The sequence below is a fragment of the Labeo rohita genome, chromosome 11 (assembly GCF_022985175.1).
Source record: "Labeo rohita strain BAU-BD-2019 chromosome 11, IGBB_LRoh.1.0, whole genome shotgun sequence".
NCBI classification, from domain to species: Eukaryota; Metazoa; Chordata; class Actinopteri; order Cypriniformes; family Cyprinidae; genus Labeo; species Labeo rohita.
Window position 1 is genome coordinate 28,070,115 of NC_066879.1, and position 16,423 is coordinate 28,086,537.

The following is a 16,423-nucleotide window of genomic DNA, read 5'->3' on the forward strand; positions in this document are numbered from 1 at the left end:
CCACCGATCTGCCTTCCACCAAGTCATGATTGGCTGATATAGCCGCCACATGGACCTTGAGTGTCGAGGCAGACAGGTGCCTATCCAGGCCTCCTTGGAGGAAGGATAGCACAGATTCGATGCCACATCTCCACGGCTCCTTCCCCTGGGAAGAACACCAGTTCACAAAAATGCGCTGTTTTAGGTCATGCAGCCGCCTAGTGGAGGGGGCTCTAGCCTGTAAAAGGGTGTTCACCACTGAAGGTGGGAGGTCTCTGAAGTCCTCCTGGTCGTGTCCAGGGACCATAGGTGGAGGTTCCAGAGATCTGGGCGCAGGTGCCAGATTGTGCCCTTCCCCTGAGAGAGGAGGTCCATCCTCAGGGGAATGTGCCAGGGAGGAGCTGATGAGAGGAGCACAAGGTCCGAGATCCAGGTTCCGCTGGGCCAGAACGGGGCTACCAGAAGGACCCGTTCTTTGTCCTCCCTGACTTTGCACAGGGTCTGTGCAATGAGGCTCACTGGGGGAATGCATAGTTGAGTAGGTCCCTCGGCCAATTGTGTGCCAGTGCATCTATCCCGAGGGGGGCCTCGGAGGGTGAGGGTGGAGCCTCCACTCGCCTCCGAGCAAATTCTGTCATGACAGAGAATCGGCCACCCGATTGAATTCGCCGGGAATGAGACTTGAGTCTGTGTTGGCTCTAGAGGAAGAGATGGCAGACCAGTTGTGACATGCGAAAGGAGCGGACACCACCCTGGTGGTTGATGTACGCCACAGTCGCCGCATTGTCTGTGCGGACCAACACATGCTTGCCTCCTCAGGGCTAAAAGCACTGTCTACAACTCTAGGCAGTTGATATGCCAGAGCAGCCTGGGGCCTGTCCAGACCCCTGAGGCTGCATGCCCATTGCATTTGGTGCCCCAGCCTGTCTTGGAAGCATCTGTTGTGACAAGGATGCCTCTGGACACTTGTTCCAAGGGCAGCCCTGACCACAGGAATGAAATGTCTTCCCAAGGGCTGAAGGTTTTGCGGCACAACGGTGTGACGTTCACACACTGTATGTGCCTAGGCACCATGCCCATCTCGGGACTTGGGTATGAAGCCAGTGCTGCAGCGCTCTCATGTGCATCAGGCCCAGTGGCATGACCGCAGCTGAGGATGCCATGTGGCCCAGGAGTCTCTGGAAGTGTTTTAGGGGGGCCGCTGTTCTGAGTTTGAGTGCTCTCACGCGCCTCAGCACTGACTGTGCACGGTCTTGGGAAAGACGTGCAGTCATACTGACCGAGTCCAATTCCACACCAAGAAAAGAGATACTCTGCGCAGTGGACAGTTTGCTCTTTTTTTCCAGTTGACCCAAACGAGTCCCAAATGAGCCAGGTGGTTGAGAACCATATCCCTGTGGGTGCAAACTATATCTCGCGAGTGAGCTAGAATCAGCCAGTCATCAAGATAATTTAGAATGTGAATGCCCACTTCCCTGAGGGGGGCAAGGGCAGCCTCCGTAACCTTCGTAAAGATACGGGGCGACAGGGAGAGGCCGAAGAGAAGAACCTTGCACTGATAAGCCCGGCCTTCGAAGGCAAACCGCAGGAACGGCCTGTGTCTTGGAAGGATCGAGACATGAAAGTACGCGTCCTTCAGGTCTATCACCACAAACCAATCTTGAACCCTGACACGCGTGAGAATGTGGGGGAGATCGTCTGAACGAACTTGCTGTTTCAGAACATGGGGGAACACAAGGCATGTGCCAACACATGTTCTGATTGGAGGAAACAGCGTCCGGCCGTCGCATGAAGGGTCGGAAACGCTGCGAATATCACCCAGAGAAGAAGGAAATTGCTCTTTTATGGACCATGTGGTGGCCGTCTGCTGGGTTGCAGACAGCCGGAGTGGAGCCGAATCCAGCACTTGTCCCCTTGTCGAGCGATCCCTCTCCTCTGGGCTGCCCGTCTCAGGAACGTTTTGAAGCCTGGCGAAGGTTCCTTGTAGCCTGTGGACGGGCTGGCGATGCCACCTTCTTGCGAGAGTTGAACCGTTGGGCAGGTCTGGCTGTAGGACCGGCTTGCTGCGGGGCCTGAACTATTCTCGCAGGGGGCCTCCCCTGGAGGCTGTTGCCTCGGCGGAGCTGGGCTGGCACTCGCCGCACGCCAAGGCAGCATGTGTTTGATAGCCTCCATTTGCTTCTTTACTGTGGAGAACTGCTGGACAAACTCTTCCACAGTATCGCCAAAGTGACCAACCTGGGAAATAGGAGCGTCAAGAAAGCGAACTTTCTCAGCATCTCGCATTTCCGCCAGGTTTAGCCACAGGTGGACATCGCCCTTCCCAGCGCCTGCGCTATGACCTTCGTAGCTCGGAGAGCATAGTCGGTCGTGGGAACACCCTCGTGCAGATCTTTCAACACCTTGGCCTGATAGACCTGCAGGATAGCCATGGCATGCAGGGCCGTGTAAGCCTTCGCCACGAGCACCGAAGAAAACTTACAAGCCCTAGATGGGAGCCCCTTTAGGTGGCAGCGTTTTGCGGGCAAAGATGTATCGCAACCGCTCTCTCCACCTGGGGGACCTCCGTGTACCCCCTCGCTGGACCACCATCAAGGGTGCTGAGGGAGGAGGAGTTAGTATATCGTGTTCTGGCTGAGAAAGGGGCCTTCCACGATTTCGTTAACTCCTCATGCACTGGGAACGAGCACGGCTGGGAGTCGCGGTTGTTACCCAGAAACCAATCATCCAGCCTCGAAGGCTCCGGGCGGGGCGGCGTAACCGTCTCCAGCCCGATCTCCTTGGCTACAGCCATTTTAGCATCCGCCACCGACTGAAACTCAGCCGCCGAAGAGGCGAGCTCAGACGAGGCGGTCACACCCTCCCTCCGATGCTGCAGAAATCTCCTCCTCCCCAGCAGGAGCTCCGAATAGCAGATCCAGTCCGTACTGAGACAAACTATCAAAATCATCCGGGAGCTCGACCGGTGAACACACGGTGCGAGTGGTTTGCGGGGCAGAACCCGGCAAAACATCACTCGTTTCCCCTCACTCTACTTCAATGCACATCATTGCGGCCTCGTACCCGGAAGTAGAAGGACCGGAGCGGGAAGCAGTTGAAGCGAGCCGCGGCTTTTTTACAAAGAACGTGGCTTTCGAGCAGCGTGTACTCAAGGGCATGTCCTTGCAAGTCTAACAATTGCCCTCAGCAAATGCTGCGTCAGCATGTTCGCAACCCAAACAGTGAACACAGCAATCGTGCTGAACGTTAGGGGGAAGGTAGAACACGCAAGGTTTGCTCTTTTAGAGGAGAATCTTCTCTTGTTGATCGCCCTCGAAGCACCCAGGGGAACTCTCACAACACTTAGCTGTGTTAGAGAAGGGAGAGACCGCTGCCTGTGCTGTAGATCCAACGACGAAGAGGTGAATGATGCAGCTTCTCACGCAGAGACGACCCCTAGTGTCGTACACTTGACACAACGCGAAGTGTACGACAGAAGGGGAACTCAAAGGTCTTCACAGTAACCCATCAAAATAAAAGTTCAGTTTAACTTGAAGAAACTGGGACGAAAATATATAATTTGATGTAAAGATAGTACTACTACTACTACATTTATTATTAAAACATTATTTGTAAAGAAATATTTACCAGAATTTATTCAGCAGAATAATGCAAATACACAACACAGAAAATCAATTAATTAGAAATGCTTTTGATTATGAAAATATAATGAAACCATTTAAAATAAAATCCAGAAAATTAATGGAAAACAGAATATGGTAAAAGAAAGAAGAAGAAAAAAGGTTTAATTTCCTAAAAAATTGTGTTAAACTTTTAATAAATTACTGTTAAATACTGTTTGTTTCATGAATTTAATTAATTAGACCATTAATTCAGAGTCTAGAAAAATGGAAAGATGGAAAAAAAAAATGGAATTTGGGGGGAAAAAAAACAAAACAAAACAGAATTTTGGAAAAATAAAACATTGCATAGGGCCCTACAAATGTACCACCGATGTTGTTTTATTGTTTGTTTTTTTTTAAACCTTGCCAACTAATGAACAGTTGATGTGCAATGTAAAGCAATTCATAAGCATAAACGTTTTAAAACGTCTTTGGTGAATAAAGGAAATGTACACAGGTATATCCACATTAAAAAGTTTAATATCAAGACATTCTTCATACAAAATAACCCAAAGTTTAAACCAGCAACATACTGTCAGTGCAGATCAAAAGTATACAATTTTTTTTGTTTTTTTTTCTCTCATCCTCACATGGCGCAAATTAAATCATATCAGTATAAATACAGCATCAAGTCTGTTAATAAATACATTCAAAACACAGATAACTTAAATCAAATAAATCCTCTGTTAATAAGTTAAAATGCAAAACATATTTCGTTGTTTCATTTTGGTCATAAACGCATACTAAAGATCGCTTCAAGGCATAAAAGAGCCAACCCCTAAAAATGCTACACCTGAAAGCTATCACAATAGTGGTTGTTTATTCTCTTTGCTGTTATTTTTACTGAAAATGCAATCTTTAATACAACATGACATAAAATGTTGCGCTAAGACATTAACAGTACAGCATAACAGCCATCATATTTTTGCAATATTAAAAAATGGTCTGGGTAAATCATGTCATTACACAGTGAAATGGTAAACAGGATTGTGGAAAAACTGCTACTGAATGACTATATCATGTCTTTAAATCAAAAGAAATGGACGCAAATCATTTTGTTACCTCTATTGAGAAAAATCAGAAAACTTAAAAATGCTTTGTCCAGTATGTCACACAGTGTCATGCAGAATTTACAGTAATTAAGTGCAGATTTCCTTCTGTCGTTTCTTTTCATGGTTGCCCTTGTGACAACAGTGAAACATAACTGGAATACGAAAAGTACAAATTTGAACTACTTTTAATGACACAGCATTAATTGAAAAGAGTGTGCCAAGCAAAGTACCATAAAAATGTTAACTCAAAGTTGTTGAAATGCTAAATGTCACTGAACGGAGACCAAACTACTCTACTCAAAGCTGCCAAGTCACTTTGTGCCACTTCAAATGTAAAAGCTGTGAAAAGAGCAAAATCCAAATACAGATGAAAGCAGATAATTATGCAGGGATGAACTTTGTTTAGAATAAACATACTAGTTGATATCCGTCTTCAGGGAACTTTATGTGGCTTTCAATTGAAATGACAAATATACTGGTAAACCATTAAAACATGGTAAATGTCAGTCATTTTCTTCCTATAAAACCACCTATACTTGTGGAACCAGCATACAATTTTGCAAGATTGTAACTCAAATCTATCTATGTAGCCATTTGGCTGCCTCCCAAAAACCGCATTAGTACCGGAGCAAATAACTTGTATTAACATCTCAAAATAACACTGCTGTTATTCTTCTTAAACAGTCTGATCCATCTGTCAATGTTATATAAAGACATATGACGATAACATCATAAACCTTTAAATCCAATCATCATGTTTTGTGCTACTGCAACCGTAAAGCAAAGAAAACAGAAACATTTCTTTGGTAGTGGCACTCTGACATACTTCAACTAATCTGGGAGGATGATGAAAGAAAATGCATATAAATCAAGCTGGGATGGTGAAGACCTTTTTTTAATCACCCCCTTTTGCCTATTCCCAGTCAGCTAAAGGCAAGACAATGTGCTTTAAACAGAGATTTGTGAGTGAAAGCAAACTAGTTTGCTACCGTCAGAGTCTACTTCCTTTGGACACATGTGTTTCTATCTGAGGTATTCTTCTTCTGAGAGACAGTCCAGTCTCTCATCGTCACTGTCTTCCAGTTCTGGAAGATCTCCCCACAGCAGCAGGTTCTGCCCTGTGAAAGAGACAGACTAAGACTTATTTATGACATATGATCTTTGCAATACTGTTCATAAATTTTGGAGTCTGTAAGCTTTTTCGTGTCTTTTCTGCTCACCAAGGAGGCATTTATTTGATCAAAAACATACAAAAACACCAAAATTGTGAAATATTATTACAATTTAAAACAACTAATCCTATCTTAATATATTTTAAAATGCAATTTAGTTCTGTGATGGTAAAGCTGAGTTTTCAGCAGCCCCAGTCTCAGTGTCATGTGATCCTTCAGAAATCATTCTAATTTGCTAATACGTTGCTCAAGAAACATTTCTTATTACCAATGTTGAAAACAGTTATGCTGCTTAATATTTTTGTATAAATGCGCAGTTATTTATTTATTTGCTGAAAAGATAAAACTGCAAGAACTGCATTTATTTGAAACAGAACTACTTTTCATTTAAAATATTACATGAATGTATTTACTGTCACTTTTAAAAATTTAATGAATCCTTGCTGGGAAAAAACAAAACAAAACAAAAAACTTTTTATAGCCATTTATTTATTTTAAACTTTCTTTCTTTCTACTGTCACATTTGATCAATTTAATGAATCCTTGCTCAAAAAAAAAAAACCCTCACCGACCCCAAAATTTTTAACAGTAGTGTATGTGTACTTAGACTTAATTTAATCTTAAATGCACAAGAAATAGCTCACACTCATTTCCTAATTTATACCAAACAATAACTGAAGTTTTATTTAAAAGATCAGTTGGCAGCGTCTTTTGTTGTGGAAAACAGAAGGTGCTTTTTGGCTGGGTTTCAATCAGTCATGATAAACTTATAGTGCAAGGCGCATCTTGTGATACAAACTATAAAAGTTTTAAAGTTGTCTAGACTCAAATGCATTTTGGAAATTAAGACTTCCACAAAAAGTGCCAGGCCGGCCCACTCTGAGGAAGGCTCAGTTACTGAAATGCATTAATGTGCCTATCTAGATTTTAACCTTTTAACCCCGCCAAAAAAAACTTTTTAATGTTTTGTACATTTTGTATCAATAAAAATGCAATTTTTTTTCCCCTGGATTCATCTGACAAACATTTATATGCTTCACCAGCATACAAAAAACTAGTGTGAGTCAATCCATGTATCATGATTGTCTACTGAGTGTTAAAACATACCCTAATCAAAAGCAACTATACAGGTAAGAAGAAAGAACCTAGATGCAACTGCTCTTCAAGCATAATTATACAGGTTTGAAGTTTTAAAATTGTATGTCAAAATCTGTTATAATCATATAGGAGTTTTTTGGATGACTATGAGCAGATTAACTTTGAAATAACGGTATGCAAATGCTGTGTGAACATAAGTTCACTGACAGTGTTTTTACATCAGATGTCTCAAACCTGTTGCATCCAGTCTATTGATGGTGGACACAGCTTCACTGTTGAACATCCAGAAATGACCATTGTTGCAGGACAGCAAGCAGGGCTTGCATGGGGCCACCACATGATATCCCACAACATTCCCACTGAATGTGCAGAAAGAGCCAGAGAGACACACAAAAACACCTGATTCAAATGCTTTTTGAGACACAATGAAACAAAACAACAAATGGCTCAGTGTTAACAATGGACTGAACATTACCAAAACATGTTTGATGCCAACCTATGAGTCTAAATATTCTGTAGTGTAAATAAAAAAGGATAATACACTACCAATAATATTATTTTAATGTGAAAAGATAAAGAATGTGAAATACTAATATAAAACTTGTTTTTTATTGTTATAATTTAAAATATATTTTGTTCTTGTGATGGCAAAACTGAATTTTCAGCAGTTATTATTCCAGCCTTCAATGTCACATGATTCTTCAGAAATTATCCTAATATGCCGATTTATTAGTCAATAAGCATTTATTCTTATTAATGTAGAAAACATGCTGCCTAATTTTGTGGTAGTACAGTAGTACATTTTATTTTATTTTTTTTTTTGATGAAAAGAAAGTTAAAAATAGCAGCTTTTATTTACATTTTTGTAACATTATACATGCCTTTATCACTTATGAAAAAAATAATAATATCCTTTAAAAATGACTGACCCCAAATAAACAGTAGTGTACATTACCATATTTGTTTGTTTCAAATACTAGTTATCCTACACAATACAAACAATACAAGTAAAAACTAAATAACAGTAGTTATAAAGACCTCTTTACCATTTCAAACAAGCAATGTCTCTTAATTTGCATTTGCAGCTTTCAGTGGAATAGCAGCTGGCCACAAAATCTACTGTCCTAAAAGGGAAAACAACACAGACTTGTTTATGTATTAAACAGAATATAATGACCATATTTATACAAGTGAAATCTGATCACGGAAGCCTCACCTATTTGGTGGTATATCGGTTGAGAACAACTCTATTTCCGTATCAGCCAAAAGTACTGCTTTCATCCCTCTCATACATAGCAGACTGTCACAGTATATACAGTTGACTTGCGTCACACACTTATTCTTGAAATTTGAAGTAGACATTGTAGAGTTGAGATCTTCTCAAATAAAGCTCCTAACAAAACGCCGGGTCCTGTTGATTTAAAATGGTCACAACGAGTCAGCACCTGCACTGAAGGCTACAGCAGATGTTTAACAAACGACCAGCACCTGTCTAGCTAGCTAGCTCTAGCCTGTTTGTACCTCTATTACGTTAGCAGTGCCTCCAAGATAAAGTCTATTGATCACAAAAACGGAAAGCCTTTCAAATTAACATTATGGATATAAATCTCAATAATTCCTGCTCATTTTACACTTCTGTTAGTGTATAGAAAAGCTGTTCTTTTCTTATTAGAGAGCTAGCTAGCTAACTAAAATATGAAGTAGTTTTTTACTAAGCATGCCATAGAATCATTCTTACCTGGTATCGGATATCAGATCGTTCTAGATCTAGGCGGCATAGAAGCACATTGTACTACGATACAATCTCTCTATCGTTACAACTGGACTTAGACTGCTAAGCTACGTTTGTTTACGTCCGCGTCAAAGCGGATATACACTTCCTGAAAGATTTCAAACAGCCCGATCGCTAACGCTGATTGGTTCCAAATTACCATACCTCACACATGATTGGTCAGCTCAAATTCCTTAGGTGATTGGTTGCAGTGCCTTTCTGTAAAACAGCTAGGGAGGGAAGTGCGATTCGTTTCTGCAAATCGGTTCTTTCGAACGAGTTGTTTCAAAGAACTGGTTTAAAAACGGTTCAGTGATTCTTTTATCATCACGTGGTCACTGACATGCCGTTATGGTAGGTTACATGTCCCAAAAATGCCATATTTAGGCACATATTGCATATTACGTTTGTTTTGATTAAATGTTGTTATTAAGGTTGTTTATTGTGATGAAATATGTTCCAGTTCAGTTTGCTGCAGCAATTCGGCTCATAAAATCACAAAGAAATGTAAAACCTAAATGTAATTTTTAATAGCCTACATTTAGATGTCTTGTCTGAAAAGCTTGCATTTTTCAATTAATTTGTTGAAACCAACTGCACATGAGATTCAGTTCATTGCGTCAGTTGTTGGGTGTTTCAAACTGATGCTTTCTCGTTTCCTCAAGTGGTTTCCTGGCTAATCTGTGCTCAAGTTAGCGCATAACCTGAAAATCAGTCATCTTGAAGACGGTTTAAAAAAAGGTGAGATGCAATTAAGTGAAAACGCTTCCAGTGGACCATTGAGCGAGGATACACAAGTGCATCCTCTATGAAGAGTATTTTCTCACAGACGACAAGCGCATAAATTATCTTCTTCTTTTAAAGTATTTTAAAGCGAAATATAATTGTTAATTAGTTCGCATAGTTTGTTTGACTCGTGAATTCGTGAATGTATAGTTCAGTTCGATTTGTTAACGACGACCGAGTTTGTGAACTGGTTCAACTGATTCATTGAAAAGATCCGACTGACAAGGATTCATTCGTCGCTACAAGAGAAATGTAAGAGAAAATGAAGAAATAAATAAACAAAAATAATTTCTGATGATTATTAATTTTATTATCATGAGCACAAGGACGAGATAAATGAAAAGGGAAACAAGGAAGTTTTTAAAAACGCAGTTTGTATAAGATTAAAGTGATTTAATTCGCTCCAGCCTTTAAAATCTGCAGCATGCAGTTGAGTTATGAGATAAAACAGTATTAATGCCTCAGAAATGTATCTTTTGGGCAATTTGATTAAGTCATGTGTTCGTGTGTTGTAACCAATGACAATAGAGGGGGTTGTTCTTTCTCTTCCCTGAAAAGAGGCGGGGTTTGAGTTTGGGAAAATTCAGAGAATAGCGTAACAGTAAGTCTAGAGGGAGAAATCTGGTAAATGAAACTCGATTGTAGACATGGAAATCGCCTTTTAAGGTAAGTGGCTGATCGATTCAATTCAGCAGCATAGGATACGGGCACATTAGGCACGAGAAACCTCCGCAATCGTCCGGATGAAATGCAGGAATCTCCTTAAGGAAAGCCCTGAACTATTCAGAGTCACCAGGGGCCTCTCTGCTTTTCACATCACGTTACTCGACAAACTCCCTCTTGTTGCTCATAGGCTCTTTCATTTTATGACTTGTGATTTAAATATGCAACAACCCTGACAGCCTACATTTAAAACTTGTTTTACCTGATATGACAATGTTATAGTACTCTTTAACCTAATTTTTCCATTTGTCCAGTATACTGGATACATTTGTTTTATGCTTTTTCTATTCTGCGGCAACAATTATGTTGTTAGAATCGGTCTTTTGTATTTTTTTTGATCACCATAGATATAAAATCATAAATGGCAGCATGTCCGAATGATTTTCCACACCTATGACACTGGGTTAAAAGTATGTGTTGTTAATTGATGCCATATTGCTATGAAATATGATAAAGAAATATCTCATGCAAATGACAAAAACTGGATAATCAGTATATTACATGCGCAGTATTAATAGTTCAAAAACCCGCTAGTTTCACATGCAGTAGACACATAGAATGTTATGCTTGTTTTTATCATGGAGTACTAAATATTGTGAAATATCATTATAATATCATATTTATTGTCCACATTTTGTTTTTTTATGCGTCAGTTTACATTTTTCGTAACTAAACATTGTAAAGCGGAGCTTTGATGAGGTAAACGTCTGTTTTAAACAAATGAAACGAAACGAAAATATTTTGAGGAAGTTTACTGGAAGGAACTAGTCTTTAGAAACCTGATCCAGTGAACTCTTTTCTGCCCTGTGTGTGTGCAGTGTGATGCTGGGAAGTCTAATCCATGCCTTCATCCTGCCCTGAGAAGACTCTGTAGCCTCACTCACGTCTGACTGCTGGAGGAAGGCTGAAACTTTTGAAGGCGCTGCGTCTGGTCGCTCGGATCCATCTAGTGTGAGTGAACGGTGGGATGCAACTCTTCTTTTTTGCTTCATGCCTCGCGTGCTGTCACGGACATATTCAACCTAGGAAGCCAACAGCAGCACCAACCAATAATGCGGCGTGATTGATCATCGGCAGGAGACAATACCCATCCGCTGCTTTCCATTCCTACATATTCACTGGATATCTGTAGACGAAGTGCGGGCGAAGAGGCTTTTGTTCTGCGGTGTTTCTCGCTGTGACAGGACTTATTTCGCTTAGATCAATATGACGTCTCCGGCTAAATTCCGAAAGGACAAGGAGATTATAGCCGAATATGAAACGCAAGTTAAAGGTAAGTGAAATGTATCGTTAATGTGAATTCTTCCAGGGCTTCCATTGTGTTTCTTGTTGGATAGGTTACAGTGTATATGTGCGAGCACAACGCAGTCGTTTTGCCATAGAAAACGCTGTAGAAAACGCTGTTTATTTGACTTTGTAAGAAACAAAGCTAGCTCTTCTCTACATGTGGCAGTGTGTCCGAACGAAATGATAGATGTGCGATCGGTCAGCCAGTCAGTCGCCTGTGTGAGAAGCGATATTGTCAAAAGATAATAACTCCTAAACCTTTTTAGCAATGCTTTTACTATTCAAAACGGTGTTAATATGTTATTTATGTGACGTTTGTGCTGTTTTTCTGTATTGTTTCCTTCTGTGTAGGTTGTACGTATAGACAAGGCAGGGCGTTTTCTTTTGCCCTGCGTGTCTCTATATGAGCTGGTGTGGTGCTGTGTTCAACCTATTGATTTTTGAAACATGTCAACTTGGCTTAACGTTACATAGATGTTTTACAGTAGGTCAGGGACTTAGCAACACGTTTAAAGGCGTTTAGAGTTTTATCTGAGCGAAAACTGTTGTGTTTTGGCACTGCTGAGCGTGAATGAAGTAAAGGTGTGATGCTTGGTGACAGTTCGGTTATGGCTGTAACCTCATTAATGTTATTCATACTACGCTGTGGTAACACTGTAAAGTGTTACTTTGAAAGCTTAGGGAATCTTTTCTGGTTATTTAAAAAAGTAGTAATGTATCTCATGAAGTAACTGCAATACACCGCGCATATTTCTTCACTCGCACAGATGTGTGTACGCAACGCGTGTTTTTGTCTCAGTAGAGGGATTCCGTTCCCATAGAAACATATGTCTGATGAAGTATAACGGAGCTGTTTTTAATTGAAAGACGAATTGAATGATTCACTTCATTAGTGAAGCTCCCTATCATGTTATCCTAGCCGTTATGTGTGCCTGCTCTTTTGTGTATTTGCCCGGTCTTTGGCTCTTTGAATAGAGCAATTGAGCAGCCCTGCCTGTTGCTGCTGAGTGTGGGGAAAATCTCCTTTAATAAGAATCAAGTTTCTCATCGATGAGAATTTTCATTCAAGTAGGTAATTTTGACATAAATATTGCTAAACAGAACATGAGCCTGCTTTAGGGTGCCTAAATGTATGTTTTGCATTGAAATATAGCTAAAACCGTTCAAACTAGCCTAAGCTGTTATGATGGTTTTAGCTAGTGTCTCAGCCTGGTCTTTTGACTGGTTTAAGAAAGGTTTTGGTCAGGTGACCAGGATGGGGGACCATCTTAAACTAAGACTAGCAAACCATCTATAGCTGTTTGTTTGTTTAGTTTGGTTAGTTGATTATGTGGTTGTGATTTTTTTTTTTCATTGGTGTTTTTTTTAATAGGGATAGTAGAAAGTAGGGGTGCTCCGATTGATCGGCTAGCGATCACTATCGGCCGATAATCGCTTAGGGATGTTTGATCGGCGGTCTCTAAAAAGGCCGATCTCATAAACCGACCTAAAGCTAATGACGCGCCTGCCTTGATAGGATTGGTACGACATGCAATGGCACCGTCTCAGTCTCTCTTTTCGGCGCGGGTAAAACAATTATAATGCTGAAGGTGAGGTACACTTCATTAAATAACTTATAAAGTAATTTGAAAACCTTATGTGACACGTACACACATAACGCCAAGTTCACATACCTCCGTTTGTGTATGTTTTTTTTCTGCGCTCATGCTAACGGAGCTAAGCGTTCAAGCTGCACACGGTTGCGGTCTGGCAGTGCGTTCCAGGAGCAGTGTATCTGCAGCAGTGTAGAGATCGTTTACGCATGGAGTCTGTGCTGCACAATTAAAGTGACAGCGCATTGTTTGCAGTAAATATGAACAAAGGTTGACACGAAAATGTCATAATTACACCATAAATGCATATCATTAAAGTTTACTGTGTTTCACAGTCAATACATATGGGTTTTTGGCTAGGTTTAAAGGAAAAGAGCACTTTTAGATAAGGCAATAATAGATCGTGGAGATAGAAAAACAAAGTTGTTTATTAACAACAGGATTGCTTGTAATAAAGATTTAAATTAAAAAAAATGGTAGGTTTTTAATTTAGAATGTTTGTGATAACGTAAGAAAAGTAGTGTAATGTTTTGGTACTTGCTTGAGCAACTTAATACATAAATCTAGAAGAAAACGCAACAGTAAAATGCAATGAACAGTAAAAAGTCTCTCATGCAACGAGACTGTGTTTCAGTTTATAAAATGAATGTAAATCTGTAAACCTGATATTAATTTTGCACTATTGTTCCTCCTCTAGCTCCTCTGAATGCTGTGTCATATCACTTTCTCTTGCCAATTTGAACCCCCACCCTCCCCCACAAGCAAATCCCTATTACTCTGCCATGCCTGGAAAAAAATGCTTGTAGATCAGTTTGCTCAATAATCTTGAGCTGACAGGATCTGGAAAGAAACAATAATAAGCATGATTTCTTCTCTCAGGAATTGCACACTGAAAAATGGCCTAGATTTCGAAAGCAGCAATGCCTAGTGAAACATCGCTGATTTGGCTAAATAATCTGCCTTGAATTAGTGGCAGAAGAGGAAGCAGTAATTGCTTGGTGATCCATTTCTGTGCTGAGGCAACCAGACATGAGGAGAAAATCTGAAACTGGAGAAGTCACATCAAGACACATCAAAGCTGCGTACGGTTCTAACTGGATTATCATTGATTAACATCAGCTTGATGCGAAACACACAGTTTTTCCATTGAAATCATGTTCTTATTCCCAGTGCCCTGGAGTTGATGCTGGTATATTGAGCTATTAAAATCCAGTGAATGCGTAGGCTTCAGACAAACAGAATCTCAACAATCTGACTCGTGTCTGTAAATCTCAATACCTCAGGTTCTCTACCATTCAGAGCTTCTCCTACCTGAAAGAACTGAAAGAGATGGAAAACTGGGCTTGACGTCCAAGGATTGACAGGAAATGTACAGCTGTTTTTCACCACAGCTGGTTGGAAGGATTGGATAATGTTGCTATAATCCCTCAGACATGGGGAGTAAGCCTGTCAAGCAATTGAAAAGTGACTATGCATATAAGAGATTTCTGAAGCTGTGGGAAACGAAATGATTGACTGCTCTAATTGGCATTGGTAATAAAAAAGAAAAGCCTGGAAGATGCTTTGCCCCTCTTTATGTGCTGTGCCTGATGTATTTTTAACAATAGAAAAAGAACCAGAAGTGTTTGTACAGATTGTTTTAATGAAGATTTAAAGGCATTTCCTTCGTTCATGTGGCATTAGTTCCTGTAATTTATAGATGGCAGAGAAAATGAATCAGAGCAGGCGTTTTTTGTAAATTAAGTGATTTTAATAGTATCTTGACGCCTATGTATGTAGGTCACTGTTGAATTCTGTTTGAAGTGCTGATGCTGGTGTTTTGGGGGAGGGTGCAAAAGCCTACTAACATTTTCCCTCTCAACATATTTCGGCAGAGTTCCTCGCATTTCCCTGCTTGAATGTCAGTAATGACTGGGTTCATCCAGACTCACTGCACGTGAGGCCCAAAACAGACCGTTGCTTTTGATCAGTTTCATACTATGTTCTGGATTTCATCCTTGGTGTTCTCAGTCTCACTCTTTTGACTGCTCATTTCTAATTCTGCAACAGCATGTCTTTCTGCCGACAAGAGAAATTGTGGAGTTTTCACAACCCAAGCAGCTGCTATTTGGCTTTGTCTGGCAAAAAGACATGGAATGAGAATGAGAAAACCTTCACTTGGTTTCATTAGCAGCGGGTTTGTATTTTCACACATCTGGAGCTTTGAGCAGACAGGGTGAGATATTGATTGGTTGAGGAGACTAAAAGATTCAGAGGCTGATCCCAATGAGAAATGAGATCATGACGAATATGTGTTAACATTAGTGATTGATATGTAGACCAAGCTGATTAATTGCCTGATAGTTGACATTTTGAGATTGTGCTAAAGTCGGTGTCATGCTGTCATTCTGTCATTAATTATTTACCCACATGCCGTTCCAAACCTTCTTCGGGACACAAATTAAGGTTGTTTTGATTAAATCTGAGAGCTTTCTGACCCTTCATAGACAGCAACGCAACTGTTACGTTCAAGGCCCAGAAAGGTAGCTAGGACATCGTTAAAATAGTCAGTGTGACATCAGTGGTTACAAGCAGAAGAACCGTAGAAATGATTGAATAAAGTTTTTTTGTTTGTTTGTTTGTTCTGTTTGCACACAAAAGGTATTCTCATAACTTCATAACACTATGGCTGAACAACTGATGTCACATGGACTATTTTAACAATGTCCTTACTATCTTTCTGGTTCTTAAACATGGTAGTTGCATTGCTGTCTATGCAGGGCCAGAAAACTCTCAGATTTCATCAAAAATATTTTAATTTGTGTGCTGAAGATGAATGAAGGTCTTACGGATTTGGAACAACATGAGGGTGAGTAATTAATGACAGAATTTTCATTTTTGGGTGAACTAACCCTTTAACTAGTCGGCCACTGTGACCCCTATGATGTCTATTTTATATCAACCCAATATTTTGATGAAATAGCATTCTTTGCTTTTGACCATTTTAGTTAGATATTGCTTTGGAGGATGTATTTAAAGGGCATTGTTTGTTAGTGGTCATCCCAAAGGTTATGGCTTGGCTAGTTTTTAGAAAGTGACAGCACCTCTTTCAACCCATTCCAATATGTTCAGTTAATCTGCAAGGGCTGATGATGAGAAAGTAATTTGGGTTTACGGCTCTGCATCAACCTTTGTTTACCCATGCTGCAGCTGCGATGAATCGTTACGTTTCCACTAATCTCTTCTTGTCCTTTTTAATACCCTTCCTGTAATGAGCGTGCCTCAATTAGAACAGGCCAGCATTGATCCATGGCTGCTGCTC

General features: G+C 40.5%; 2 protein-coding genes across 3 annotated transcripts in view; one reads left to right on the forward strand and one right to left on the reverse strand.

The window, feature by feature from the left end:
- Positions 1-4,277: 4,277 nt before the first annotated feature.
- Positions 4,278-8,838, reverse strand: fam72a (family with sequence similarity 72 member A). The gene is made up of 5 exons (XM_051123469.1): positions 8,702-8,838; positions 8,180-8,374; positions 8,010-8,087; positions 7,198-7,322; positions 4,278-5,811 (listed from the first exon to the last, which is right to left on the reverse strand). Exons 2-5 carry the CDS (start codon positions 8,323-8,325, stop codon positions 5,717-5,719), a joined length of 444 nt encoding a protein of 147 aa, XP_050979426.1. The 5' UTR covers positions 8,326-8,374; positions 8,702-8,838; the 3' UTR covers positions 4,278-5,716.
- A 1,253-nt stretch (positions 8,839-10,091) lies between these two features.
- The window catches only part of srgap2 (SLIT-ROBO Rho GTPase activating protein 2), a 138,335-nt gene continuing 132,003 nt past the window's right edge, over positions 10,092-16,423 (forward strand). For both annotated transcript variants that reach the window (XM_051122167.1, XM_051122169.1), the window contains exons 1-2: positions 10,092-10,186; positions 11,062-11,516. In XM_051122167.1, coding sequence (XP_050978124.1) covers positions 11,450-11,516 — 67 coding nt within the window. In that variant the 5' untranslated portion in view covers positions 10,092-10,186; positions 11,062-11,449. The remainder of the gene's footprint in view (positions 10,187-11,061; positions 11,517-16,423) is intronic.

Bases quoted from the DNA above. Each gene is read 5' to 3' on its own strand.
- fam72a (XM_051123469.1), bottom strand. From the start codon at position 8,325: ATGTCTACTTCAAATTTCAAGAATAAGTGTGTGACGCAAGTCAACTGT. The intron at 8,088-8,179 runs GTGAGGCTTCCG...TTTCCCTTTTAG, and splicing joins ACCGATATACCACCAAATAG to GACAGTAGATTTTGTGGCCA. The intron at 7,323-8,009 runs GTAAAGAGGTCT...CTGCACATTCAG, and splicing joins GACATTGCTTGTTTGAAATG to TGGGAATGTTGTGGGATATC.